At 43.2% G+C, this 13,578-nt stretch overlaps 1 protein-coding gene across 4 annotated transcripts in view; it reads right to left on the bottom strand.

Annotated features, from left to right (window-relative positions):
- Ift88 (intraflagellar transport 88) overlaps positions 1–13,578 on the bottom strand; it is a 90,959-nt gene that overhangs the window by 14,773 nt on the left and 62,608 nt on the right. For all 4 annotated transcript variants that reach the window (XM_029541638.1, XM_029541640.1, XM_029541641.1 and 1 more), the window contains one exon: positions 7,579–7,685. In XM_029541638.1, coding sequence (XP_029397498.1) covers positions 7,579–7,685 — 107 coding nt within the window. The remainder of the gene's footprint in view (positions 1–7,578; positions 7,686–13,578) is intronic.

The raw sequence follows: 13,578 nt of genomic DNA, 5'->3' as shown, positions 1-13,578 counted from the left end.
CCCCACCTGCCAGACTTGCAGTTTTCCTCCAGCTCTTCTTTCAGAGATGCATGTGTGTCCCTTGTGGCTTCCACCTTGTCTCTGCCGGCTCAAGGTTTTCTCTAACATCCTAACTTCCAGATCAACATCCATGTGAACTTAAATCCAACAAATACTGGTCAGATGGCTCAGTGGGTAAATGCGTTTGCTGTGTGTGATCACTGAGTTTTACCTCTAAACTCGCAGTGGAAGCAAAGAGCCATTTCTTGAAAGATGCCCTCTGACCTTTACACGCACTGACACACACAAGCTCACATTCTCTCTATATCTCCTTTTCTCCTTGTAGCTCTCACTCTATCTTCCTACACACACCCACACACAAACACAAATTTTTTTTTTAAAGATTTATTTATTTATTATATGTAAGTACACTGTAGCTGTCTTCAGACACTCCAGAAGAGGGAGTCGGATCTTGTTATGGATGGTTGTGAACCACCATGTGGTTGCTGGGATTTGAACTCTGGACCTTCGGAAGAGCAGTCGGGTGCTCTTACCCATTGAGCCATCTCACCAGCCCCACAAACACAAATTTTAAAAACCAACAAATCCCACCAGAAGGAATCTTATGGGCCAACCATGGTTAACAACCACGACAAGCATACAAATCATCAAGGTGACACTGGGGTTCAAAGAAAAGTAACTGTGAAGCCTTAGCCAACTTTTCACCTCTGACACCTCATACTAGGTAGAGATCTGACCAACAGAACTGCAGGCAAATACATTCTTCCCCAGCAGATGCAGAGGAAAGCCGCCAGGGATGTAGCCATGCCACCAACAATCCCTCCAGGCCATGGATCCAACTCTGGTGTGCTCTGGTGTCCCTCAGGAGGGACCAGGCTGCAGAGCTACCTAGCAGCTGCTAGGCCGGGTGGAGGAAGACAGCTCCCTATCACATCCAGTACACTAAAGCAGTAGCCAGCAGGCAGGAGGGGAAGAGCCCAGGCACCTCTGAGATGAGAAGCTAGAGGCTGAGTGGGTAGTTAATATAATGCTGGGGCAGAGCTAAACTTTGTGGAATTAGAGGCTTAATGAGAAGGAAGAGCCTTCCGGAGAAAGGGCATTACACTAGGAAAGTCAAATAGGTACAAAAGAATAATTTATGTAAGAAGAGTTGAAGGGGAAACGTAAGGAATCTTTGGAAAGTCAGTTGTATCGGAGGCTGTTTTGCTGGAGCAAACACGTGAAGGAACATTTCCATGAAGTGGACACAGGTGTGAAAGGATGTTCTGCCAAAGCAGACTCGTGAAAGAACATTTTGCTGAAGCTACACAGGTGAAAGGATGTTTTGCTAAAGCAAGCACATGAAAGGATGTGTGATGAAGGATTCTTCGCTGATGACACAGACTTGGAACAACTGGCAGAATGATGTCAGCTGATACAGACTCTCCTGCTGAGGCAAGACCTGTGGAGGACACCTGATGTTTGGGAGGAGTCAACGGACTGTGAGAGGGGCGTGCTTGTAGTCGTAGCTGCCTTCGTGGTCTTGAGTCTTCACTGATCTTCGCTTCTTTGAGAGGGGTGCAGCTGAGAACTCCTGTGCCCTTGGTCCTGGCCCTGGCCCTCCTGCTGACTAATGCTGATTCAGCTGAGGCCTGGCTGTCCCTGCTTGGCCACGCCACTGCTGCTGCTATCCCAGCTACTGAACTGGGCTGCTGGGCAACCACGGAGCATCTACGAATGGACTGAGGTACCACTGCTGGCCTATGAACTCAATTGCTCATTTCCTGACAATACAGATGGGATTGGCTACAAAGAACCATTTCTAAACAGGTCCACTTCCTCCGTAACCTTTCTTTTCCACCTCCTCTGGTGGGTGATGGACTAGAAGGGGGGTTAAAGCATTTAAGAACCTTTTATTTTTACTTTTTATTTTTTTTTGTTTTTTCGAGACAGGGTTTCTCTGTGTAGCCCTGGCTGTCCTGGAACTCACTCTGTAGACCAGGCTGGCCTCAAACTCAGAAATCTGCCTGCCTCTGCCTCCCGAGTGCTGGATTAAAGATGTATGCCACCACCGCCCGGCTTAAGAACCATTATTAAAAGTAGGGTTGAGAAAAATTAAAGACTACAAAGAGTTGATGCAAATGAGAATCTGTAGCTAAGCTCTGTGACTGCACAGTGGCAGCCTGGCCATGGTGGCCCATCAGCTCCCCAGGCTCTACAACCCACCTCAGACCCAGCTAAGGGCCAGCCAGTTCCATTTTAATAATACAACAGCAGCTTGTAGCGTTCTTGCCACATGGGAGATACAGGTTTGCTAATGAAATTCACAGTGAGTCACACTGATTTCAGGCAGAGTGTGAGGGTAGATACAGAAGGAGTCCTCGGTACCATGACAATAAGGCTCTTAGATCCTTGATGAGAAGCAGCCATATTGTGGGATAAAAGAGTAAAACCGACAGCCTCGACAGCTGCTGGCATTGCCAGCCACCTGTGTTATCTGGCTAAGTTATTTGGCTAACTTAAAAGTTGTAAGGGCGTAGTATTGTAAAGGTCACTCCCTTTGAGAATATATGTTCACCCTTAATGTCAGCACTGGGGAGGCAGAGGCAGACATATCTCGAGTTCAAGGCCAGCCTGGTCTACAGAGTGAGTTCTATAACAGCTAGGGCTATACAGAGAAACCCTGTCTTGAGAAACCAAAAAAGAAAAAAAGACTTATGCATGTTTATGTGCATTTGTGAACATGTCTAGAAACATATCATATTAAGTGATCTCTGCAAGTGGTAGGATAATTTCACCCTTATCTTTACACATTTTATTTGAATGAAAACTTATTTAGAGTTGGTCACAGTGGCACATGACTGCAGTGTCAGCACTTGGAAGGCAGAGGCAAGAGGATTGAGTTTGAGGTCACCTTGGGAAATTCTGTGAGACTCTGTCTTAGTAAATCAAAATTATTAATAAAAGTAATCTGTCTGAATCCCACCCATGGTACGGGATTAGACATAGAGCTCCTTATATACCTAGGTAAGTGCTCAACCGCTGAGCTGTATCTCTAGTCCTATTTGAATTATTTAACTCAGTCTTGCTGAGTTGTTCAGGTTGGCCCCAAATTGCCATCCTCTTGCCTCAGCCTCCTGAGTAGCTAGGATTAGCTCCCAGGTCCAGCTCTGAATTTTTAAAAGAATATTTTATTGTTTGAATAGTATGAAAAAGAAATAGCACTCTTATTTTTGGGGGGAAAAAAGCCAATCCCATTTATGCCGGGGGTGGGGGGTTGGGGTAGAAGAAGAGGTGGGAGGAAAAGAGCAGCCATGGACCAAGACCCAGATCAAGATCTGTAGCCACTGTGGGTCTATGCTTCTCACAGTCATAAGAAATGTCAATCATGAATGTCTCTAGCATTACAGGATCCTTGCAACAGTTGAATTAACTAACACAGGTTGAACGCTTAGCCAAGTACCTGTCTCCCCACATACTTAGCAGCACCTCAGCTCTGAGCTACAGGCCCAGTCTCCATGGTTATAGCTAATGTCTAGCCTGGTCAATGTACTAAAGTTAACCAAGGGAAGCTGCTACTAGAAGCATGGAGAAGGCTGCCAGGTCACTCAAGGTTGGGTGCCTAAGTTCTGTGCTTTGGCTCTCCTTCCTGATGCCGAACCACTGCATTAGCAGAAGGAAAATGGATGGTCCCTCCTTCCTCCTTTCCTTTCTGAGGACATGGTCACATCTGCATTTCCCAGCAGTTCAAGGTAAAATCTGGGGTTGATTTCAATCACATGGCTATTGCAAAGAGTATCTCTGGTCAACTTTTCTTGCAAGAAGAAATCAAAGACTGCTTTCATCACACCAAGATTCTCCTTACAGAAGCCAGGAAACAGAGCCCTGCCCCACAGGCTCACAATCTAAGAACAACCCACTGAAGTGGGACCCACAACAATCACTCCAGAAGCAGGCTCTCACACTGTCGGTTCTTCCGGTTTCGGCCTTTCTCACTCCCGTGACCTTTCTTTTACTCTGCTCCCCTCCATTCCATGTTGATAAGCCAAACTTAAGCGAGAGAACAGCCAGAAGATGTTTCTTCAGTGTATGATGTGAGGAGAAATACTGAAGAACAAAGAAAACAATGTTCTTATGCAAATGGAATCACGGGTGGAGGGGGAGAAAAAAGCCAGGGCACAGAGTCTGTGGCAGCCAGACAGGTTTCACAGAAACTGAAGAGGGATTAGTGTTCTCGGATACTTCATGGACATGGACTAAGACTTTTAATATAAGGAGACTGGTGTGTGTTAGTGGTGGAGCATAAAATGCTAAGGAGAAGCTATAACAACAGGCGATGTCTAAGTGACAGTAGGGGTCACAGGTTATAATGAGGTCAGTGAGGAAGTACCCGAGGAGACTCAACAGGCACAGAACTGTTGATAAGAGTGATAAGTGAGCAGACTATTCAGGATAAGAATTAACTACAAGCTGGTGGTGTGGGCACACCTTAATCCCAGCACTCAGATCTCTGAGATTGAGGACAGGGTGATCTATAAAGTGAGATCCAGGACAGCAGGGGCTACACAGAGAAACCCTGTCTCAAAAACCAAACCAAACCAAACAAAAATAAACAAAGGGAAAGAACTAACTTCAGATTTAAAAAAAAAATCATTTATTGGTTAAAACGATTTCTCTAATCTCTTAGGGTCCTGTACAAATAGTTTGTTCTTGTGATGTTTAAATATTTTCCCTGATATACAGTTTACATGATCAATTGAATCCTTCTAATGATGAGGCTTACCAAATACTGGGTCTAACCCCCTCAGGGTACCTTCTCGGGAGAAACCATTCTTTTTCTCCATACAAACTTTATTTTTTCAAAGTACAGATGAATATGAAATAGCCCAGGTCTACACAGGAAACAAGCAAAAGCTACTTAATAAATACATAAGTATGTTGATGCAGAGGAAAGAAAAGGCTGTGTAGTAACCGGAGGAAGGAAAGTCATCTTAATCCATTTTGTAAAGTTCTTTAGTCCTTGGGGATATTAGTCCCAAAATGTCAGCTAGATTTTAGAAACAGTCCTGCTATTATAGATACTGTAATAAGGCAGAGGGCAAGAGACAAGACAAGCACCAAGGGAGATGGAGGCACAGGGGCAAAAGGACTCTCATAGAAACCACTTGCAAACGGCAGCTACACGGACTCAACCCAGTTCCACGGGAAGATGGGATTAAGTTAGTGTTGAATTCCAAGGAATCCTTTGTAATCAGTGCTTCCTAAAGTTTAAGTTTACATTAAAGCCACTATGGCCTTGGAGCAGTGGCACACACCTGTAGCTCTAGCAGGCTGAGGAAAAAGGACTGCCACCAGATTGAGGCAAAGCTGCGGAGTTCTTCATAACCCATAAGGATGGGTTACATAGTAAGACCCTGTCTCAAAAATAAAAGCTGCTTATGAACTGCCCACAAGGAAGCTCCAAGAAGCTCAGAGGCTACGTCTGAGGGCTGGGAAGGAACTCTTCTTAGAAGACTAGGAAAGCAGGCACCAGGGCCAGAGGCTGCACAAGCAACTGCAGACTGTAATGACTTGGAACTGAACGCTTGTTCAGTACAGAGACTCCGCACGCGCACTCATGGTTCTATATGAGGGCCTCATACAATGAATTTAATCCCAAATGTGCTTTAAGTACAGATTTTTGGATTCTTATTAAATATGTAACTATAATCATAATCATTTCAACTTGTTCTTATAATGGTTTATGCGTCACAGTTGTGTAATTTCATTAGCATTTGGTACAAAGCAGAGATTGGCCAGTAGGTTTTAATAGTGTAACCTAGCTTAGCAAATAAATACCAGCTTGGTATTTTAAAGACTTTCAAAGCAAAACAAGTTTGCTTATAGTATTTTTACAAGATATAGTCACACCTTAGAAGCAAAGACAACCAGCCACATTGTGCAAGCATATGTGGAATCAGACCTTTTCTAAAGTCAGGATAATTGCATTTTTGAAACAAGTCATTTGCCACTACATTATTCTTTACTTAGAAATACATTTCTAGCTGGGCATAGTGGCATGAGCCTTTAATCCCAGCACTAGGAAGGCACATGCAAGAGGATCTCTATAAGTTCGAGGCCAGCCTACACAGTGAGTTCCAGGACAGACAGGGTTACATTGTGAAACCTTGTCTTGAAAAAACAAAGGGTTTTATTTTATTTTATTTTATTTTTTTTTTAAAGATTTATTTATTTATTATATGTAAGTACACTGTAGCTGTCCTCAGACGCTCCAGAAGAGGGCATCAGACCTTTGTTACGGATGGTTGTGAGCCACCATGTGGTTGCTGGGATTTGAACTCTGGACCTTCCGAAGAGCAGTCAGGTGCTCTTACCCACTGAGCCATCTCACCAGCCCGGGTTTTATTTTTAATATACCAATATTAAAGCAGGAGAGAGGACTCTTTGGGAAGTGGAAACACTGCCATTTCATGTGCTGCAGAAGTGCACTAAAAAAGTCTACTGACTGTGCTCCCTGCACTCTGCCCGCATGGTGCTCTCCGTACTGTGCTCCACCACACAGACCCCTAAGGAATGAAGGAGGACTGATGCCACAGCAAGTGGCGGGTTTTCATGGCACACAGTTCTCACCAATAAAAATCAAATTTCCAAATTAACCTCTAAGTTACTCCATCTTCTGGAAAATGCAACTATTTATGTATTAGTAGCTCTCTACTAAGGAGCCTTCCCTTAGAACCTGCCCTGCAGAGACCAGATTTCAAACCTAGATTGCAATTTCAGTGGTATTTCCTACTGTAATAGAGCAGAAAGGGAAATTCTGCCTCTTCTTTCCTTGCCAGACTAGGAACTGACCCCAGGACAGTGCACTAACTAGGATGGAGCTCTGCCTTAAGGTAGGGCCCAGCTCTTCACTTCTGCTTTAAACACTGGTTTCCGTTTTTATCGTAACTTTATTCCCTAGGGAAAACAACTGCCATTTAAATAGTAAAAATGCAACGGTTTAAATGGAAATGTTTGCTCAAGTGACTGCGAATGTACACATCATTCTCAGATTTTAGTTTGCCAAGTAAAGTTAGCTCTGTATTGACTTCTAAAATACCTTCTTGTTTTGAAAGCTGACATACACAATATAGAGACCATTGTGGCCCTTTGAACAGAATGTGCTTTTGTAGATTCTCCTTCCCCTCAAGTCTCTCACCCACAGCTCCCCTCAGTCCTCCCCTTGTGCCCCCAACCCATCTCATTCACGTTTCACGTGTCCTTGTGCCCACCCCCATCCATCCTCAGCCATTTTTACCCTCTCTTGGTCTCCTTTCTAGGTTTTACAATTTACAAATAAACACACACACAGACACACACATACACAGACACACACACACATACACACACACAGACAGAACATGTGGGTTCTGTCTTTCTGAGTTTGAGTTATTATATTTCCAGATCCATTCACTTTTTAGCAAATTTCATTGTTCGTTGCAGTTGAATAAAATTCCAAGTCTGCCTTCTGATGCAAGCTCCTAGCCCTGTGCATTTCAGCTACAGCAGGCTGACATTTTGAAAATTAAGAGACAGTAGTTTTCGGCCCATATGAGATACCTGTTCCCTCATTTCTTTCATTTTTTCCAACCTCTTGAGTTTTGTGGCATATTCTTGAACTTCTTTTAATCCAATATCTGTGCAGAGACGAACCAAGAAACGCAAACCTAAATTTAAAAAAAAAAAAGAAAAAAAGAAAAGAAATTAAGACAGGAAAGCTGCACAGAGTAGTTTCAATCCTGCAAATCAGCAATCCTGGCCTTTGGCAGAGGCGTGACAACGAAAGCATTTCATTTTCTCTTAGAATTATAGCCAGGTGTTACAGTATACACCTTTAATCCCAGCAGACACTGGTAGGTCTCTGTGAGTTCAAGGTTGCCTGGTCTACAGAGTGACTTCAGAACAGTCAGGGCTACATATTGAGACCTTCTCTTCCCCCTACCCTATCCCAACCCCGTAACTACATCTGGTATTCTCCAGACCGAGGAGAATGGACTTCCTTGTAGGTGCCCTTCCCAGACCACAGGAAGGACAAGGAAATCACTGGATGAGAACTCAGCTGTAACATCTGATAATGTGCCAATGAGAGACACCTACCTACCTACCTACATACATGGAAAGATTCGTAAGGGAGACGGCTATAAAACGTAGGCTGTACAGGTAAAGATGAAGATGATGATACTACTAGTAAATACTCTTTTTACTGTTGCTAAATTTATTTTTTTAATCAATATTACCCACATTAAAGAAATATATACTTTACAGTCAGCCTTGAAGCCAACATCAAATATGTATAAGATAATTACAAGAGAGAGTAGACATGTACACCTCTGAGATGATAGCAAGGTGAGGAACTAGAATATTTGCAGTTTGCCTTGGCCTGTGTGGATTCCACACTTCCATTCCTGGAATTCCTGTGTGTATTCATCACTTCACTGCACAAAACAGTAATCACTTATGTACATTTCACACAATATGTTTAGGTGTGCTTACACAAATTACTTTATTTAGAGACAAGTGGTCTCATGTATTCCAGGCTGGCCTCAAACTTGTTAGGTAGCTGAAGATAACCTGAACAAACCCCTGACTTGTGGCTTTACCTCCACAGAGCTGAGATTATAGGAATAAGCCACCAAGCCTGCTTTAGTGTTGCTATTGTTGTTATGTATATTAGAGTTTGCATCTGGATTTAAAATTGTATTGATAAAATTAAATAAGGTATGTGATTTACATCTGTAATCCCAGAATTAAGAGGCTGAGGCAGGACTGCCAGTTTCAGGTCAGCCTGGACTAAGAGTGAGACCCTGTCTCAAATAACAAAGCTTTAAGACACAAAGAGTGTGGCTGGAGAGATGGCTCAGTGGTTAAGAGCACTGGCTGCTCTTCCCAAGGTCCTGAGTTCAATTCTCAGCAACCAAATGGTGGCTCACAACCATCAATAATGGGATCCGATGCCCTCTTCTGGTGTGTCTGAAGATAACAACCGTGAACTCATACATATAATAAAAAAAGTCTTAAAAAAAGATACAAAGAGTGAACTAAAAACAAAACAGCCATCGTGATTTTCTTTCTAACTAATGAGAATGAAATTAATTAATAAGACTTCTACCATTTGAGATTTTTTTGTGTCATTTCAGAATAATTTGGGCTGGAGAGATAGCTCAGTGGTTAAGAGCACCGACTGCGGGCTGGTGAGATGGCTCAGTGGGTAAGAGCACCCGATTGCTCTTCCGAAGGTCCAGAGTTCAAATCCCAGCAACCACATGGTGGCTCATAACCATCCGTAACAAGATCTGACGCCCTCTTCTGGAGTGTCTGAAGACAGCTACAGTGTACTTACATATAATAAATAAATAAATCTTAAAAAAAAAAAAAAAAAATAGAGCACCGACTGCTCTTCCAAAGGTCCTGAGTTCAAATCCCAGCAACATGGTGGTTTAAAATATATATATATATGAGGTCAAAATAATTTGGTTCTTTCAATATAACAGCAATGCAGATTATGGCAGAATATTTATAAAATATGTAAAGGCACAAAGAAAAATGAAAGTTAATCATGTCTTCTCTACTCCCAGAAAACCTAAACATTTTGGGTATTTTTTTGTATTGTCAGTTATCAAGAGAATAAGCAAAAGCTAAGATAAAAAACTAGTTTTGTTTTTGAGACAGGGTCTCATGCACCCCAGAGTGGCCTACAATTCATTATGTAGCTGGGGCTAGCCCATGGTTCTAACCCTTCTGTCTCCCCTCCCAGGGAATCAATGCCAAGCCCAGCTTCAGCAACGACAGAGAGCAAACTTAGGGCTCCTTGGTTGCGGGGCACATATTCTACCCGGTTATATTTCTCGTCTCTAAAAAATAGTTTCTAATACCTGAAAGATATCCAATGATATGCTGAAATTGTGTTTAATTGAAAAAGTAGTCCCAAAATATGCCTATTCCTTGGGATGAGTTACAAAGGAGAAGACTCCGTGAATCCAAACTTCTAACCACTCAGGCTCCTGATAGGAATTCAACTCCAGCTTCCAGGAGCCTGTGCCAGCTTCCAACGGCAACATCAGTTTCTGAGTCACTGCATCCCTTTCCATAGGAGTGGAGTGCCGCTCACCAGGAGGTGCTGGCACTGTCATGGTTCTGTGGACCAGAATACAGGCTTGTATTCTCTCTCCTGCTCTCACTAGGATGCCCAAGCCGCTTATCTAACCTCCTTCAGTACTGCTGGGCTGCAGGCACCCACCATCCTGCCAGGCTTAAACCATATTCCTCGACAGCCTTAGAATAAATACGCAGCATATTTCTTCCCTTACCACAACTGCCATCAAAATGATACTTTATAAGTGTTAGCTAGATGCTAAACTAATTCCTACCCTCATTTGATTGAACATAGACAAAATCCCACTTGAGTTCTAAAGTTTGAGTCAGCTTTCTAGTGAACTTCCAAACTAAATTTTAAGTCAGCCTTTTGCTTCTCCAAGAAGCGGAATGAGCATATTTGCTAGGCCCTAAGTTTCTAAGACTACGGTCCTGCTGCGTTCACACGCACAGGTACTGTCCCACTGCTGTTGGTATTTGGTGTTCAGCAGTGCTGACAGCTACTTGTGTCTGGCTTTCTTTGTAGATGAGTTCTTTTCTGTTCTGGAATGTTTCTTCTTCTGTACCTGTGATTTCTGCTCTCATTTTCATCGTTCTAGTTTACTCTTTGGCAACATCCTTCAATCAGGTTGTCTCTGAGCTCAACAGAACATGTTATGTAACTTTAAAATTATTATTGTGTGTGCCTGTGTTGAGAGTAGGGGGTGTTAAGCTGAGGTCATCAGGCTCATGCCTTTACCTTTTGAGCCATCTCTTCAGCCTTCTTTATAAAACTCTTACTGTCTTTATCTTTGTTTTCTCTGTTAAAACCCTCCCAGTTTTCCATCCCTTGACTTTAATTCTCCCCCATTCTTAGTTTCCAGATGAGCCTTTCTGTGAGCACTCTTGCCAATCACACTTCTTTTGTGTCAACCTACTGTCTTTCCACCTTTGTCTATAACTCCTTGTTTCTGAGACAGAGGGGCAGCTACTTCTTCATAGCCTCTTCTGGTTCCTAGGACCACTTTAACCCTTTCATTAAATTATTAGTCAATAGATTAACAACACCACTTTGCCATTAATTATTATTAATATACTACATTAGCAATATAATTATTATATTATGACTGACTCCTATGAATTTATGTATATTTTTGGTAAACTGTACTTTCCGTTGCTCCATGCTGGCTCTTTCTTCCCTTTCTGGTGCTCAGATGAGGAGAGATTTATCCAGACTCTATTTGCCAACAGAGAAGATTATGGTCTTCCCTTGGTCCTGTTCTGCTCTACAGGCAGGTCAGTGTTATCCTGCTTCAGCTGACTCTTCAGTCCTCTCTTGTGTAAGTGTCCCAGCTCTTGTCAGAACTAGTGTGTCCATTGTCTATGGGCAACCACACTGCACAGACACTGTTTTTCATTGCTGTGCTTCTGTGGCACATCTGCAGTTTCTCCGTTTATACTACACCACTCCCCACAGCCAACAAATGGCCACTGCTTCATCCTTAAAGAAAAGGTTCCCCAGACTACACATTCTGAAGCCAGCCACCGCCCGCTCCTGCCTGATATTTTACACCTACTGCTCTTCTGTTTCTGCCTCTACTTCCCCAGTGACTTTCTAAGATCAGTCGTTTCCAGCTGGTGACTTCTACATTTTTTTTTCTCAGTGTTGGGTCAAAATTACTATGTAAGTCACCTGTGTACACATTACCTTAGCAGTTGCCCTGCCTCAGAAGAGCAGCTTAGAGGCAATTTATAGAAAATAAAAATGACTAGTTCCAAGGCCAGCTTGAGTTACCTAGTAAGTTCTAGCCCAGTGTGGACTATGGGAGACTTAAACAAACAAACCCCCCAACAGTTTTGGTAGCTGTTCTCTGAAATGCATGGCATCATCTGTAAGGCTGTAAAATAGGCCAATTTTAAGTTTAAAAACTTTTCTTGTTTTGTGTGTACAGATGTGTTGCTTGCATGTATATCTGTGCACACATGTATGCAGTTCCCTTAGAAGCAGGCCATTGTATTATTGTGTTCACCAGAAAATGATTCTGCTTCAGATAAAATTCCACAAATTTCCCCACCTATGGCTTCAGTTATCATCAACTGATTGTACTTGTTTTAAAAATTATATAGATAAAAGTCATCTTGGATATTTCTTTTCTGTACATAATCATTCATTTAATTTTTAAGACAACTCTTAAAACACTCTATAAAGAAAAAATAAGGGGACTGAAGAGATGGCTCAGTGGTTAAGAGCAACGGCTGCTCTTCCAGAGGTTCTGAGTTCAAATCCCAGCAACCACATGGTGGCTCACAACCATCTGTAATGGGATCTGATGCCCTCTTCTGGTGTGTCTGAAGACAGTGAACCCACATACATAAAATAAATCAGTAATTCTTTTTAAGAGACAGAGAGAGAGAAGGAGAGAGAGAGAGAGACAGACAGACAGACAGACAGAAAGAATAGACTAAAATGTGGCCTTGGGCTGGCCCTGGGCCAAAGCACTGTGACTCCTCTAGTGGTTTTCATCAGGAAGCAATTTTACCCTTTCAGGGACATTTCATCAAGACTGGAGACTTCAGGTTTCGACAACTGGGACAGGAGTGCCACTAACATGTAGGTGGAGGCCGAGCATCTGCTTATGCAACCTGCCGATGGCCTGTACTTCAGGATCAATTGCTGGGCTCATGCAGGTTCTTTAGCCCACATTTCACTAGCGACACAGGAACATTAAGCACACAGGGGCCTCTTGTAGGAGCTAAAACACCCATTTTCTTGTGAAGAAGCCTGGGAGTGGATTTTGTTAAGAATCTGGTGTCCTTTTTGCTATCTGTGGAGAAAAGAGTGGCCATGGCAGACCTCACCCACCTTTTGCTCTAGAGGCAGAACTCCCCCAAATTCCCCAGAGTGATTTTCCTAGACTCCTCCTCCCTGAGCTTTATTACAAACCTGGGATTGGACTGATTGTTGACTGGAGACCTTTCCCAGATTGCACTAAGTTTTAAATATGCTGACAGTGCCCCACCTGGCATTAGACTCTCCTATCTGATACCTGCAGGGACCCCCTCAGTCAACTAACTTCAGGTGCCAGGCAGGCAGGTTCTATTTCATACACATTCCTGGACCTCTGGCTCCTGAGGGATCTCTAAAGTGACTGAGACTAAGAACCACACTGAAAGGTATTTAAACAGAAACAGAAAATAGATGCCCAGCTCTACTGCAAACCTAAACAGCCTTTGAAGGAGGAGCTCAAAGTCTTCACTGTTTAAGAGCTCTGCAAGTGACTGCCCTTAGGCCACTGCCTCATGGGTGTCTGCCCACTCGGTTGTGAGGTGATGAGTCTACTTCTGAGGAGCCTTAGGCCCATCCTCTCTGCAGCGATGCTCTTACAAGAGCTGGGCTGAGACTCTGCCTACTCCTTGGATCAGGCTGCACCATCAAAAACCTGGGCTCAGCCGGGCGTGGTGGNGCACGCCTTTAATCCCAGCACTTGG

This window comes from Mus pahari, chromosome 8 (assembly GCF_900095145.1).
Source record: "Mus pahari chromosome 8, PAHARI_EIJ_v1.1, whole genome shotgun sequence".
NCBI lineage: Eukaryota > Metazoa > Chordata > Mammalia > Rodentia > Muridae > Mus > Mus pahari.
Note: the sequence above shows the minus strand (reverse complement) of the source record. Positions and strands in the feature narration are given on the sequence as shown.